This window comes from Grus americana, chromosome 19, assembly GCF_028858705.1.
Source record: "Grus americana isolate bGruAme1 chromosome 19, bGruAme1.mat, whole genome shotgun sequence".
In the NCBI taxonomy this organism is placed as follows: Eukaryota; Metazoa; Chordata; class Aves; order Gruiformes; family Gruidae; genus Grus; species Grus americana.
The window spans coordinates 8769105-8784029 of record NC_072870.1 but is presented as its reverse complement, the minus strand read 5'-3'; the positions used below and the strand labels follow the sequence as shown (position 1 = coordinate 8784029).

Here is a 14925-nt window from a genome sequence, read left to right as displayed (position 1 = left end):
CGAGACCTCACCCGTTCAGTCGTGAGTCCTTTCAAGGGTGGGATGTTGCAGGTTCGTAGAGGCTCTTTCCCTGTTCTGGGCAGGCTGCTGGGGACAACCAGCCTGCACTGTCCCCATCACTAACACCCACATTTCGGCAGGCTTATTGCTGTATGAGACAGCTTTCTACGGGGATCACATGAGGTGTTACGCGATAACAGGCTCAGTAACAACTGGCTTTGTTTTGATACCCTGTGACAAACCATTCCCCCATTCCCAAGCTGCCTCCTTCCATCTGATGCTGTCACTGCTGCGTCATGAGCAATGGTGGAGGTCTGAATCGATTCTCGTGTTTCAGCAGGAGCTGGAGCCTTCATCTTGGGGCTTCTCTGCTTCAGGTGTTTTTCATTTGCTTCTACCTCTTCAGTGCATTGGCTGCCTTGGGAGAAATGAAATGGCAGGAAAAACAAAAAAAAAATCAGTGCTAGGACTGCAGGGAGCGAGTGGTGGGTTACAGGTTCAGAGTGCTGCCGACTGCCAGCCACCTCTCTCATCTGAGGGACACCATCTAGAGAGGCACAGAAACAAGGCTGAGTCCCACAGGGAGGGAGCAGAGCCCGAGGCAACAGGGCCATGGAGACTGAGACCAGGCGGCGCTGACACCACTCATGCAGACAGCAGAGACCCAAAGCTCACCTTTGCCACCACCGCTGCCACAATCCCCAGCAGGGCCAAGACAACCAGTCCAATTCGGCCTTTGTTAAACAGCTTCGAGAGGAAGAACTTGGCCCAATCCACCTTCTTCTGGCTGCCAGGTGGGTACCGGAGTCTGTGAACAAACTCCATCTTCAGGTCCTTGATCAAGCAGGCACGGCGGTGGGAGAAGGTCTCAAAGCTGTGCTTGCCGTGGTAGGCGCCCATCCCGCTGTTACCTGAGGGACACAACCCAGGCAGGTCACACCATGCACGGTGACAGCTGTATTTCTTAAATTCTGTTTGGCATCCCCCAGGACACAGGGAAAGCTTGGCTGTAGTGCCTCTCACACCTGGAGCAGCTGCTCTGTTCCCCAAGGGTAGAGAGGAACAGGTTCTATTATTTCAAGTGGTGGGACATAAGGAGGATGTTCAGCAACCTGCCATCAGAAACACCCAAGACCTCAGCCCTCTACCCACAGCCACATCTCTGCCACAAAGCCATGAGCCTGTCAGTGACCGTGGAAACTCAACCAGCCACTTGGCCACAGGCAACTTCATCCCATTCCCCAGCACAGCAGAACCAGAGCTGCAGCCAGATGTGCCAGAAGGTTTTCCTCTCCCACTGGCACCAACGCTGCTCCAACCACTAATGAGCCTTTTTACAAAGGAACCCACCAGTGAAAACAATATTAACGGGAAAACGCAGCTGAAAGTTTCTGAATTGTCAAACGGGCAGGACAGCACCCGGGTCAGAGGCTGCTGCTGGGAGATGGAAACCAGATGTATGGGATGGAGCAGGGACTTACCCACGCCGCCGAAGGGCAGATCTGGAATCACAGAGTGCATGAAGACGTCATTGGCTGTCACACCACCGCTGGAGGTCTCCGATATCACCTGTCTGATCAGCTACCCAAAGAGATGGCACAGATCAGGGGGAAATCAAGACGGGCCACCAAGACCATGGCATTTACCAGAGCAGGTGGGTGTCAAGGTGATGCTTGCATCCCGCTTTGTTGGGAGGAAAGTCTGTGCCTTGTTCCTTGAGAGAGGCCGGGTTTACGTTGCTTAAGCACAAGATCTGCCCAGCTGGAAGAGCCACAAAATGAAAAGGCTCCATCCCAGCGGGACAGCTTGGAGGTGGAGGTGCATTGGCCAGAGCCTGGGGTGCTCCTCAGCCCTCCCACCCAAAACACCTGGGGCTGTTGTGCCAGCGCAAAGCCCTGACCTAAATTTCTGAGCTGGCACAACAGAGCCTGGAGTGGGGGGGCAGAAGACATGCAAGGAACCAGCACCCAGCAGCGTGGGCCAGCCAGCTGAGCTGCACAGGAAGCTGTGCAAACCCAGAGTCCTTCTGCAGGAGACCAGGAGGCTCCAGCAGCTCTGGGGACACTTGAGGCCCCCATGAGCCAAATGCTGTGATACTTGTGCAAAGAGGAGACGACACAGGCCCTGCGGGGAGCCGTGCCTGGGACCGGCCATGTTCAGGATTGAACTGTGCAGAGATGCCTCCGCGGGGCAGCACAAGCCAGACCCACCTTCTTGTTGTTGGAGAAGACATACAGGGCAAGGGGCTTCTCCCGACCGTTGATGAACTCAATGGCTTCGTCCACGCTCTTCACGGTCAGAATGGGAAGGACCGGCCCAAAGATTTCCTCCTCCATCACCTTTGACTCCGGAGAAACGTCGGTGAGGATAGTCGGTGCTGAGGCAAACGGGAGGGCAGGAAACGGCGTGAGCAGGACAGCGGACCCGGTCCATTGCAGGACCTCATCCCGGGCACTGCCTGCGTTCCACACGCCCCGAGCGAGCCACAGGCGCACACAGCCCCCAAAGGCACCCGCAACCACCTGCCCTCCCCACAACAGCTGCCAGGAGCACCTATGAAGCAGGAGGCCTCATCAGTCTCTCCCCCGTGAGCGATCTTCTGTCCTTCCAGCAGGCCCAGGATCCTCCTGAAGTGACGCTTGTTGACGATCCTTTCGTAATCCGGAGACGACTTCACGTCTTCCCCATAGAATTCCTGCCAAAGGGCACGGCAGAACCAAAGCGCTCAACAGGCTGTCACAACAGCCACAGCTCCAGGGCTGCAGCTACAAAACCGGGACCTCGGCTCTAACGGGGACAACTCCTGCAGCACGAGGAACGCCACGCTCACCTGCAGCGTTGCCTTGATATTCTCCACCACCTTGCTCTGGATGGACGGCTCGCAGAGGATGTAGTCCGGGGCGATGCAGGTTTGCCCACAGTTCATGTACTTCCCCCACGTTATCCGCCTACGGGGAAAGGGAGATGGTTTCTCCACGGTCGGTCCCTTCCCACGGCCCGCCTCATCGTGCCTGAGCGATACCCGCCGTCCAGGGACAACAGCCCAGAGATGTCCACCTGCCCCATGGCGTCCCTGCCCCACCGATGAGCCCCCGCCAAGGCCTTCAACAGCCTGACCTGCAGGCGACGGCCAGGTCGCAGTCCTTGTCGATGTAGCAGGGGCTCTTCCCACCCAGCTCCAGCGTGACGGGCGTCAGGTGCTTGGCGGCCGCTGCCATCACAATTTTGCCCACCGTGGAGTTGCCGGTGTAGAGGATGTGATCAAATCTCTGGGTCAGCAGCTCTGTTGTCTCAGGTACTCCTCCGGTGACCACGGGGTACAGCTCCTGCAGGGCGAGGGCGCTGGGGTCACCCCCACCCGGCGCATCCCCGCGGCGCAGTCAAACCCGGGGAGGGACACGGGGCCACACTCACCCGGTCAAGGTACTGCGGCAGCAGATCAGCCATCAGCCGAGCCGTGTTCTCGCTGATCTCCGACGGCTTCACCACCACAGCATTGCCTACAAGACAAACGCAGCGCGGCCACTGAGCCCTCGGGCTCCTCTCCCACCCGCGGCCCCACGGAGGACAGGGGCTGGGGCGGGTCCCCACCTGCTGCGATGGCCCCGATCAAAGGCTGCATCACCAGGACAAAGGGGTAGTTCCAGGCCCCGATGATCAGCACCACTCCCAACGGCTCAGGATTGATGTAGGCCTCGTCCCGCATCGTCAGCAGGTTCTTCTTCACGGGCTGAGGGGCTGCCCAGGACGGCAGCTTCTCCATGGCCAGGGCCAGCTCCCCCAGCACACCCAGGATCTCGTGGCTGAACGCGTTGGGACCACTCTGCAATGAGAGGGAGCTTGGGGAGGGGGTGGCAAAGGTACCCACCTCCTGCACCCACCACAACAGCTCAGGGAGGCATGGCAATGTCATCCAGGACCATGGCGGACATCAGCAAGTTATCTGGCATGGCAAAGACAGCCCTTGGGGTTGCTTATTTCCTCAGGGCTGACCACTGTCCATGCGCAGACCTTGCCGACCCAGACCTTGTGCAGATCCGCCTTGATGGCTGCCAGGATCTCCTTCTCCTTCTCCTGCACCATCCGCTCCAGGGCCTTCAGCTGCTGCATCCTGAACTCCAGTGAGCGGCACCGGCCCGAGTTGAAGGCGGCTCTTGCCTGCCCGACGACCTGCTGCATCTTCTCCATGGCTGCTCAGGGCTGCGGGCAGAGTGCGGCAAGACCCAGCTCACTACGAGGCCATCGAGAGCTGCTCGGGCCTGGGAATGCTCAACATAGGGCAACCACCAAGAGATGTCCCACCTGGAGCAAGGCCGGGAGATGTTCTTCTCCTTGGGCAGCCTCCTGCTCCCAAGGCAACTGCTCAGGGCTCCCACCCTCCCATGGCCCATCCTACCTGCACAGGGTCCACCAACAGAGGACACCTCATGGCAACCCAGCATCTCTGGGGATGGCTGATAGATCCGGTTCTGCAGGTGCTTTCTCCTAGCTCAGGGTTACCCTTAAACCCACCAGCCACACCGCCCTCTGCTCACAGGGGTGTTCCCAAGGAACCGAAACACAGAGATGACCATGACCTTGGTAGGCAGCGGGCTGGAAGCAGAGTTGTGTGCCTGGAGCCAGCCTGTGCCCATCTTCCCCGTAACTGTGGTGCCCTCGTATGGCATCAGAGAAAGATGATGAAACATTGCAGAGGTTTCATCCTGCTTCCTAGGAGCAGTGTTTCACTTTTTAGTTAGGATGAAATCTGCCTGCAGTCCCTGCCTAACGGAAGGAGACACCGAGGTTCCGTCGCAATCGTTAAAATCTGCCCTTCCCTGCCTGCTGCCACAGCTGTGTGACACAGCCCCAATCCTGACCAAGAAAGCAGATGACTCATTAAAAAATGAAGGAAAAAAGAAAGTTACCTTCAGAGCAGCTTCTCTCCCCACCAGTCTCCCGCAGCGAGTACAAGCAGGCGCAAGCCCTTCTCCTGGCACGGCTCGGAGCGATCTCTCCTCCCACGAGAGGATAGCTGGCCTGGGCCCAGGGCTCTCACTAGAGACGCCCTTTACTCAGATATATCCTCACCCTGTGAATACACAAGCCCTGGATCGCTGCGTTCGCCTGGGGCAGTGACTCAGCTGCCCATGCGGGACCGCGAGACACCACGTGGCTTTGCTGACATTGGGCGCACGAGGCCGGGGGAGCGCTTTCACGTGCTGCAGCAGCCGTCGGGAGCCAACGAACGCAGCCCGTGCTATCTATCGTCCAGATCCGAGCAAACCCCAGGCTGGCAGCTCCTGCAGGTGGGAGGCACTCGAGATGGATTTGCACAGGACAGGAGGAAAAACAGTCCAGCTCCTCCACAGCTCCCAGTGCTGCCTCGCCCCACGCCCTGCCTGCCTCCGGGCACCTCTTCGGCAGCCTGCCTGCGCTCCCCGGCCAGAGCTCCGGGGATTCTTCCCCAAGAGCGGGGAGGTCACCGTGCTGGGGACCCGCGCTCCTGTGTGGAGGCAGAGGCACCTCGCAACACACGTGTGATGTTTGGCCAAGCCGTGCCCAGAGCTGGGAGCAGCAGAGGACGGGCAGGATTCCCCAGGAGACTGCAGGGACTTACCACACTTGGTTTATTTAAATTCTCAGTGTTTATTTAGTACTTGCAAAATATATCATTAAGAAGGCTTAGCACATGGATTTTCACCAGACATGAAGAAATCCCATCTATTGCACAGTAAATATATTTTTCTACCCTATATTAATTGCATTTAATAATAATCTTTACCTTAAATTTCTCCAGCATCCTCTCCCCAAGCTAGAACAAGACCCCTATTATCTCCCAGTGCAAGATTACAGCAGACCCAGAAGCTCAAACACAAAGAAGTACACACTCTTTCAGCAATTGTTTTCCCTTGGAGAAATCTGACCAGGAACGGGTTTGTACTGGTTTTGACTGGGATGGAGTTTATTTTCCTCATAGTTGCTACGTTTCTTCATAGTAGGATGGTGCTGTGTTTTGGATTTGTGACCAAAACAATGTCGGTAGCACACCTGTGGTGTGGCCAAACAGTGCTTGCACAGTGTCAAGGTCTCTCCATTTCTCATACCGCCCCACCAGCGTGTAGGCTGGGGGTCGGCAAGAAGCGGGGAAGGGGCACGGCTGGGAGAGCTGACCCCAGCTGACCAAAGGGATATTCCAGACCACACGACATTGTGCTCAGCTGTAAAAGCTGAGGGGGGACAGAAGAGGAAGGCGGGGGGGACAGTGGGAGTTACGGCGTCTTGCCTTCCCACGTCACCGCTATGTGTGACGAAGCCCTGCTTTCCTGGGGATGGCTGAACATCTGCCTGCTGAGGGGGAAGTAATGAACGGATTCCTTAATTTGCTTGCTTGCTTGCATGCCCAGCTTTCACTTTACCTGTTAAACTATCTTTATCTCAACCTACAAGTTTTCTCACTTTTACCCTTCCAATTCTCTTCCCTGTCCCGCTGGGGGAGCGAGCGAGTGGCTGTGTGGGCTCAGATGCCCACCTGGGCTAACCCACAACAGAGTACTGTGATTCCCGCTACTCGAAACAGGCCTGAAAGGTCTTTTCTATGAGAATAAGACACTCCTATCAGCAAAATACAGGCAGTGCAGGTATCATCTTTGTAATTTTCTAACTGCCAAACAATTGTTATGGGCACATGATGAAACCCAGAGCCCCATGAAGGAGCCTGCATCCCCTGGCCAGCTGCGGACTTTTCTGGTTCAGAGAGATCCATGAACATTTCACCTCAATTAAACAGCATGGGGAACCTCACTAGGTTTATTCATAACCATCGCTGTTGGTAAAACCATCAGCCAGCACAGCCTGTCTCAGACTTGTCACCAAGAGGGTGGTTGTTCGGAGCACAACAGAAGACAGACCATCCCAAAAACTGCAGGGAAGACACTGTCAACCCAATGGCAGCCGAAACTTTAGCTCCTGTTTGTCACCGAAGGAAGGCAAGCGGTTTTGTGCAAGACACAGTGTGTGCGTCCCTGGAAGCGGCGCTCTGCGTGGCATGGGGTGGAGGTAGGGACTGGTATTTCTTGCTCTGCAGTCCTCCTTTTGAGAGCCTGTACCCACTGGTCCCTCTGTTTCAGCATGGATTTTTAGTAAACAGGAGGCCAGGCCTTCTCGTGGTTAGTGCCTCTCTAAGGCTACTCTATGTGCTCAACAGCTCATGGAAATAACCCAGTACAAAAGAAAAAAATGACTTCTCAGCTTAAGGAAACAGACACAAAGCGAGCACTCAGAGTATGACTTGCACATGGCGCCTTCTCCTCTCTTCAGCAGTAAACCATCTGTGAAAGCAAAACACAACACCAACGCCCTGTGAAGGATTTGCTGAAACGAAACCACCTCCCTTTCTAGAACAGCCTGAAGCACAGCCCCTTACTCAGGGTGACTTCCCCAGGGTCCAGCTTGCCTGCCTCCTGCCCCCTCAGCATGCACCGGCTGGTTACCTTGGGTGCTGTACGAGCTCCGAGCACTGCCAGGGAAAGCATCGCGCTCTGGCTCCAGGGGAAGCCTTCTGCAATCCCCACATTCACCACTCTTAAAAAGGCTTTGCCCGATCTCAAACCAGGTCTACACACAGGAGAAGAAAAAGGCTCCTACCTCACTGCGACAGCCACAGCAGTGCTCTGAAACCTGCTGCTCCTTACCACACTCTGAGCCAGCCCAGCCTCTGCACAGCCAGCACAATCAAGAGGGCTTTTCTCTTCAGCACAGACTGGTGATTCTGAGAAAACCCAAATGATTTCAAGATGCTGTGAGTTTCCCCCCACCGCTGAGATGGCATTCACCTAGACAGGGCCTGCCTCCCTGGCTGGCTCTCACACCTCATCCTGGACTCAAACTTGCAGGCAGAGTATCTCCTCCTGCTTAGTGGGCTCCTACACGTCTCCTCGCAGCAGTAACAACACAGAACAGACTGAAGGGCAGAGTCCTGATCCACCATCTCCTGTCCCCTCAGCGGCTGCTCCTTTAAGCTCACTAAACCCCCAGGACACACAGTTGAGCCTTGCAAGGAGCAGCCAGCACAGGCACACGTAGTGCCTGGCCCGCCAGCTGCGGAGAACCAACAGCGATCACACTTGGAGTTTTACATCTTACCCCTCCACCTCAGGAGGCATCTCGAGTCCTCCAGCCAGCACCAGCAGGCTTCTGCCTCTGGCAGAGAGGGGAGGACATCCCACCCTTCCACACTACCCAGCCAGAAACAGGGGAGGAAATGGAAATAATTGAGCTAAGGTCAGATGGGGGCTGCACCTGGGTGAGGAAGAGCTTGTCATAGACTTCGGGATCTCCCTTCCCCAGGGCGCCATGGCACAAAGCCACAGCTGGCTGGGCTAGGCTGTGGAACAGCTCACAGCGCTGCTCAAGAAGGTCTTGGAATTGAAACCACTCCTAACCTGTCCAAAATGTACCAACCTCTGCCTCTGGAGGGAGGGTCTCACCTACCAAGGCAGAGCAACAAATAGTACAGCAGCCTAGGACATCTCTCTGAGGACATTTCTATACTAGATATCACTTGCCAGAGTGAGAAGCAGGTCTTGATAATTTCAGGTGGGCCAGATATGATAAGTCTCAAGACAGAAAAAAAGGCCAGGCTCTAAGAAAGGCTGCAGTTGCAAAGAGCGAACTTGCAGAAGATCCCATGAATCGCACATGCACTCACGCAGATAGCAAAGACCCAAAACTCACCTTTGCCACCACCGCTGCCACAATCCCCAGCAGGGCCAAGACAACCAGTCCAATTCGGCCCTTGTTAAACCGCTTCAAGAGGAAGAACTTGGCCCAATCCACCTTCTTCTGGCTGCCAGGTGGGTACCGGAGTTTGTTTGTACCCTCCATCTTCAGGTCCTTGATCAAGCAGGCACGGCGGTGGGAGAAGGTCTCAAAGCTGTGCTTGCCGTGGTAGGCACCCATCCCGCTGTTACCTGAGGGACACAACCCAGGCAGGTCACACCACGAGTTCAGCCAGTCACACCTTTGGCCACTTGAGGCCACCAACAGGGCAAGAAGCAGCACAGGAAAATTTCAGTTGCTTGCCAGCTGCACTACACAGTTTAAAAGCACAACTTCTCCCCTCTATTCCCGCAGAGAGGACAACGGATCGTTCCTCTCTGCCGCACTACTTCTGTACCCTTCTTCCCCACCGTTTTCACTACATGCTCTCCAGTACTGCGTTGTGTCCTTGTGCATGCTGTTCCCTATGCCTTGGAGCTGTCTCCAGCTCCTCCCTGGATTTAGCTTCCTCTCGAAGCAGCATGCCAGGTCTCTGAGATCTGATGCTGCCGCGTGCGAAAGGTTTCCTGAGGAGCCCTGCAGGGTACACCTCTGTTTTTCAGTTCCGTGACAGCAAGCGCCATTCGCAACAGCAGAACACTGCTGGTTCACAGTCAGCTCATGAGCACTTTAACTCTTCTGCAAAACTCCCACAGGCTGTTCTATAACCTGTTCCAATCCTCCCCAAGCTGAAGTCCTACCCTTCTTCCTGCAATTACTGCTAATCACTCCGATTTCAGCTAATGTTTTTATTGCACCTTTGACATCAGTCTGCACTAAATGCTTCCATCTTCCCCAGAACACATTCAAAGGTTCTTTCCCTTGTGGACCCTGTCCTTATGTACTCCCAGAATTTGTTACTGTTATTGAAACCGGCTACACAGAGACCCTTTGGCTGTAGCAGGTGCAAGGGTACCTGGACATAAACCAACTTCTGCTGTGCCCTGTGTCACACCTTCCATCAAGTCACAACGCTTAAGGAGCTCCAGTGACTTACCAACACCACCGAAGGGCAAGGTTGAGAGGAAGAAATGCATGATGACATCATTTCCAGTAACACCCCCACTGGAAGTTTCTGAGATGACTCTTTTGATTAACTGACAAAAGAAAAACAAACAAACAAAACATTACAAAGGCCCCGAAGAGACCAGACCATGTGACTGAGCAGGATGGGGAGGGGGAGCTATGAGCCAGCTGGCCATCGTGTTCACTCTCTGGCTAACAACTCGGACAAGCCCTCTCCGTGCAGTGTTAAGTCAAGGAAAGTAGGAAAGTTCAGAGGAAGGATGGGAAAGATGGAAAGATGGAAACCTAGGAGCTCACCTCCCTAGCAATTAATTAAAATTAAACTAAATGAATCACGAAAGACTACATGGCACCAAAGAGGAAATTCAGCTTTTTATGCTTCTATTTCACAGCCATGCAAACGCAAAGCATTTCAGCAAGAGACCAGGAGGCTCCAGCAGCTCTGGGGACACTTGAGGCCCCCATGAGCCAAATGCTGTGATACTTGTGCAAAGAGGAGACGACACAGGCCCTGCGGGGAGCCGTGCCTGGGACCGGCCATGTTCAGGATTGAACTGTGAAGAGATGCCTCCGCGGGGCAGCACAAGCCAGACCCACCTTCTTGTTGTTGGAGAAGACATACAGGGCAAGGGGCTTCTCCCGACCGTTGATGAACTCAATGGCTTCGTCCACGCTCTTCACGGTCAGAATGGGAAGGACCGGCCCAAAGATTTCCTCCTCCATCACCTTTGACTCCGGAGAAACGTCGGTGAGGATAGTCGGTGCTGAGGCAAACGGGAGGGCAGGAAACGGCGTGAGCAGGACAGCGGACCCGGTCCATTGCAGGACCTCATCCCGGGCACTGCCTGCGTTCCACACGCCCTGAGCGAGTCACAGGCGCACACAGCCCCCAAAGGCACCCGCAACCACCTGCCCTCCCCACAACAGCTGCCAGGAGCACCTATGAAGCAGGAGGCCTCATCAGTCTCTCCCCCGTGAGCGATCTTCTGTCCTTCCAGCAGGCCCAGGATCCTCCTGAAGTGACGCTTGTTGACGATCCTTTCGTAATCCGGAGACGACTTCACGTCTTCCCCATAGAATTCCTGCCAAAGGGCACGGCAGAACCAAAGCGCTCAACAGGCTGTCACAACAGCCACAGCTCCAGGGCTGCAGCTACAAAACCGGGACCTCGGCTCTAACGGGGACAACTCCTGCAGCACGAGGAACGCCACGCTCACCTGCAGCGTTGCCTTGATATTCTCCACCACCTTGCTCTGGATGGACGGCTCGCAGAGGATGTAGTCCGGGGCGATGCAGGTTTGCCCACAGTTCATGTACTTCCCCCACGTTATCCGCCTACGGGGAAAGGGAGATGGTTTCTCCACGGTCGGTCCCTTCCCACGGCCCGCCTCATCGTGCCTGAGCGATACCCGCCGTCCAGGGACAACAGCCCAGAGATGTCCACCTGCCCCATGGCGTCCCTGCCCCACCGATGAGCCCCCGCCAAGGCCTTCAACAGCCTGACCTGCAGGCGACGGCCAGGTCGCAGTCCTTGTCGATGTAGCAGGGGCTCTTCCCACCCAGCTCCAGCGTGACGGGCGTCAGGTGCTTGGCGGCCGCTGCCATCACAATTTTGCCCACCGTGGAGTTGCCGGTGTAGAGGATGTGATCAAATCTCTGGGTCAGCAGCTCTGTTGTCTCAGGTACTCCTCCGGTGACCACGGGGTACAGCTCCTGCAGGGCGAGGGCGTTGGGGTCACCCCCACCCGGCGCATCCCCGTGGCGCAGTCAAACCCGGGGAGGGACACGGGGCCACACTCACCCGGTCAAGGTACTGCGGCAGCAGATCAGCCATCAGCCGAGCCGTGTTCTCGCTGATCTCCGACGGCTTCACCACCACAGCATTGCCTACAAGACAAACGCAGCGCGGCCACTGAGCCCTCGGGCTCCTCTCCCACCCGCGGCCCCACGGAGGACAGGGGCTGGGGCGGGTCCCCACCTGCTGCGATGGCCCCAATCAAAGGCTGCATCACCAAGACAAAGGGGTAGTTCCAGGCCCCGATGATCAGCACCACTCCCAACGGCTCAGGATTGATGTAGGCCTCGTCCCGCATCGTCAGCAGGTTCTTCTTCACGGGCTGAGGGGCTGCCCAGGACGGCAGCTTCTCCATGGCCAGGGCCAGCTCCCCCAGCACACCCAGGATCTCGTGGCTGTATGCATTGTGCCCACACTGCAACGACAGGGAGCTTGGGGAGGGGGTGGCAAAGGTACCCACCTCCTGCACCCATGGCAACAGCCCAGGGAAGCAAGGTAAATTGTGCTGGCTCAAAGTCTCTGCCAGGGCAGTCACTGATATTGCTGCCCCACTATTGGTGGATTCCCAACAGAAGATGGTCAGTCCCGGTGTGTGGGGCTCGGTGTGCAGCAGAAGCCAAAACCTGACAGCCGGGACCTGCCTTCACAGTCCTGGCTCAGACTAGCTCCTTCTTAGCAATGGTGGCAGCAGACCTGTGCAGGCCACAGTGACAGCCAGGACCACGGGGCACATCAGCAAAAGCCACCTGGCATAGCCAAGGCAGCCCTTGGCCTTCCCACTTTCCCTGCCAGGCTGACCACTGTCTGCATACAGCGGAAGGGAAGCCCCCACCCTCGCTGACCCAGACCTTGTGCAGATCCGCCTTGATGGCTGCCAGGATCTCCTTCTCCTTCTCCTGCACCATCCGCTCCAGCGCCTTCAGCTGCTGCATCCTGAACTCCAGCGAGCGGCACCGGCCCGAGTTGAAGGCAGCTCTTGCCCGCCCAACGACCTGCTGCATCTTCTCCATGGCTGCTCAGGGCTGCGGGCAGAGTGCGGCAAGACCCAGCTCACTACGGGGCCTCCCTGCTACAGACAGAAACTGAACTTTCCCACAAACATTGGGAAACCATCAGCTGCAACCCCACCTCCCCAGCTCGAGGGCTGATATCTGCTCTCGTTCGGTCCTAACTCTGCCCTATCTTTCTGAAATCTTAATAATTTGCTGCAGTTTGTGATTTAGGAAAGTTTGAAGAGGAGCACAGGGGGCAAACGTCAGTACATCAGCAAGTGTGTCACGCAGGCAACCGCAGGGCCTGGCAGGGGCGGAGGTCAGGAGAGAGCCCACCCCGCAGCCCGGCACCGAGCGCTGCCCACCCAGCCGGGCCCCCTCCGAGGAACCCCAGCGACCCCCGACCGCCAGCCGGGCTGAGGCGACGCCTCCCCGACCGCTTCCCTTCCGCCCCCCCGGGAAGGCCCCGCCGCCCACCCGGGTCTCCGCTCGCCTCAGCCGCTTCCGCCTTCCGCTCACGTGACGGCACTTCCCCCCCCCCCGGGCGGTGGCGGGGCCGGGCGCGCGCAGCCCGGGGCGGTGCAGCCCCACGGCCCCGGCCCGTCCCCGGGTTCTGGCCGGTGGTTAACGGGCGGTCCCGGAGGAGGAGAGCGCGGGGGGAAAGCCGAGCGGCCCCGCGGCGGTGGGTGGAAGCGGCTGTGCCAGGCTGCTGAGCCCTTCCGCCACCGGGCAGGGCCGTTGCTGCAGAGGTAGCGGCAGGCAGGAGCCAGAGCAGCGTCCTTTAGCCTCAGGCATGAGCTTAGAGAGCACAAGAGAGTTTGGCAAGAGCGTAAGTTAAGAGAGGAAAGAACAAAAGAGCAGAGCGGGGTGAGGAACGCGAACCGGCAAGCCCCGGCCGCAGGAGCCGGGCAGGGCCCCCGGGAAGAGGCAGCGGCTGCACCGCCAGTACCTGGATTCCCACCGTCAGGGATGCTCCTTCCCTCCTCCCAGCACCGCCGCTGCTGTGGGCTGCGTTGCAGGAGTGCCGGCCGCTCGCAAAGGCTGCCCAGTGCCCGCAGGCTCCCCGGGAGCTCCGGCCGGCCGGGGGCGGGACTGGGCCTGGCACAGGCTGGGGCCCAGCACCTTGTGAAACGCCGACAGATGTGGGGCAGAGGAGCGTACTGCGAGAGAACTTGGGGGAGCAAAGTCCCCCCCCCGGGGCTCCTTATCTAAGGAGGGTAAATGCCACCGGGCAGTTTTACCCCTCGGTTTTCCCCTGCGCAGCAAATATTGCGTGAACTCAGCGAGCGCCTCATCTTCGGGCAGCATTTCCGAGCCCGAGTGCTGGTGAATGGATCATGGTGCCCTTCCAGCAACCTCCTGCTCAGGTGGGAGAGACAAGTTGGTCAAGGAAAACAGGCCAGCAAGTGCTGAAAACACAGGGTGGGGGTTATAGGGGGCAAAGTGAGCAACAGGAATTGACAGTCAAATTAACCTTGGTACAGCATTCATGTGGGAAACAAGCCAAAAGAAAAAAAAAAAGGCAGGGAAAGGAGCCGAGACAAAGCTGGGCTCATTCCAGTTAGAAATAGTTCTGCCCCAACTTGTTCTGAGACATGCAAGAGGATTATTTGAAAATTACACCCAGGTTGTTCCACACTACTGTTTCTGACACGTTCTTACAGAGGCCATACGTGTATTGCTAATGCTCCTCAGCCAGCTAAATCCCTGCCCACAACACACCTCTGTGACTCGCAGGGCTGGCAGCCGGGTGCTCGTGCCCAGGAGCTGGGGCTAGCATGGAGCATGCGCTCCCCCCCCCAAAGTTTCATGATGTTTTCCCAACTCAGCATGGCTCTCCAAGGCTGGGGCTGCACTTCAGCTCAGCAGGCTGTGCCTGAGCCACGACTCTCCCCAAACACAAAGCCCGGCTTTCCTGAAGTCAGCTGGCTTTGCTACCAACTTGCAGGCTGCAGCTCAGCCAGCACGTGAACATTTCACAAGCTATTGCACAAATCTCAGCGGTAAACAGGCTGCCGTGGAAAAGAATGACAAGAGCAACTGCCAATACTTGCACACAGGAGGTGACATGTGAAATTAAAACAGGCTGGGCTTGATGGAGCCCTTGCACTGTGGTATGTGAAAAGGAGCTGGGTTTGCATTAAAGACGATGGGTAGGAGAGGTGGGAACGTTCCTCACAGGAGCATTACCTGATGCAAAAATGCTGTCCTTGATCCTGTTAGCATCCTTGCAGGCACAGCAGGTTGGAGCTCCGTCCAGGCACCACACTGTCTGGAGGTGCAAGGAAAATGAGATAAGGAATTAATGCTACT

General features: G+C 56.9%; 2 protein-coding genes across 4 annotated transcripts; both read right to left on the bottom strand.

The window, feature by feature from the left end:
* Positions 1-202: 202 nt before the first annotated feature.
* Positions 203-5206, bottom strand: LOC129214889 (aldehyde dehydrogenase family 3 member A2-like). The gene is made up of 11 exons (XM_054847158.1): positions 4908-5206; positions 4027-4200; positions 3592-3823; positions 3415-3500; positions 3118-3326; positions 2831-2948; positions 2554-2695; positions 2211-2377; positions 1482-1581; positions 676-911; positions 203-418 (listed from the first exon to the last, which is right to left on the bottom strand). Exons 2-11 carry the CDS (start codon positions 4186-4188, stop codon positions 395-397), a joined length of 1476 nt encoding a protein of 491 aa, XP_054703133.1. The 5' UTR covers positions 4189-4200; positions 4908-5206; the 3' UTR covers positions 203-394.
* Positions 5207-5608: 402 nt separating this feature from the next.
* LOC129214888 (aldehyde dehydrogenase family 3 member A2-like) lies at positions 5609-14700 on the bottom strand. Of its 3 annotated transcripts, none has more exons than XM_054847156.1 (11): positions 13562-14700; positions 12469-12632; positions 11804-12035; positions 11627-11712; positions 11330-11538; positions 11043-11160; positions 10766-10907; positions 10423-10589; positions 9797-9896; positions 8716-8951; positions 5609-7310 (listed from the first exon to the last, which is right to left on the bottom strand). In XM_054847156.1, the coding sequence occupies exons 2-11, from the start codon at positions 12628-12630 to the stop codon at positions 7296-7298; spliced, it is 1467 nt and encodes a 488-aa protein (XP_054703131.1). In that variant the 5' UTR covers positions 12631-12632; positions 13562-14700; the 3' UTR covers positions 5609-7295. The 3 variants fall into 3 exon arrangements, with proteins under 3 accessions (XP_054703131.1, XP_054703130.1, XP_054703129.1); XM_054847155.1 differs by lacking the exon at positions 13562-14700 and adding an exon at positions 13090-13147; XM_054847154.1 differs by lacking the exon at positions 13562-14700 and adding an exon at positions 7627-7750 and having other exon boundaries at positions 12469-13126.
* Between the last annotated feature and the right edge of the window lie 225 nt (positions 14701-14925).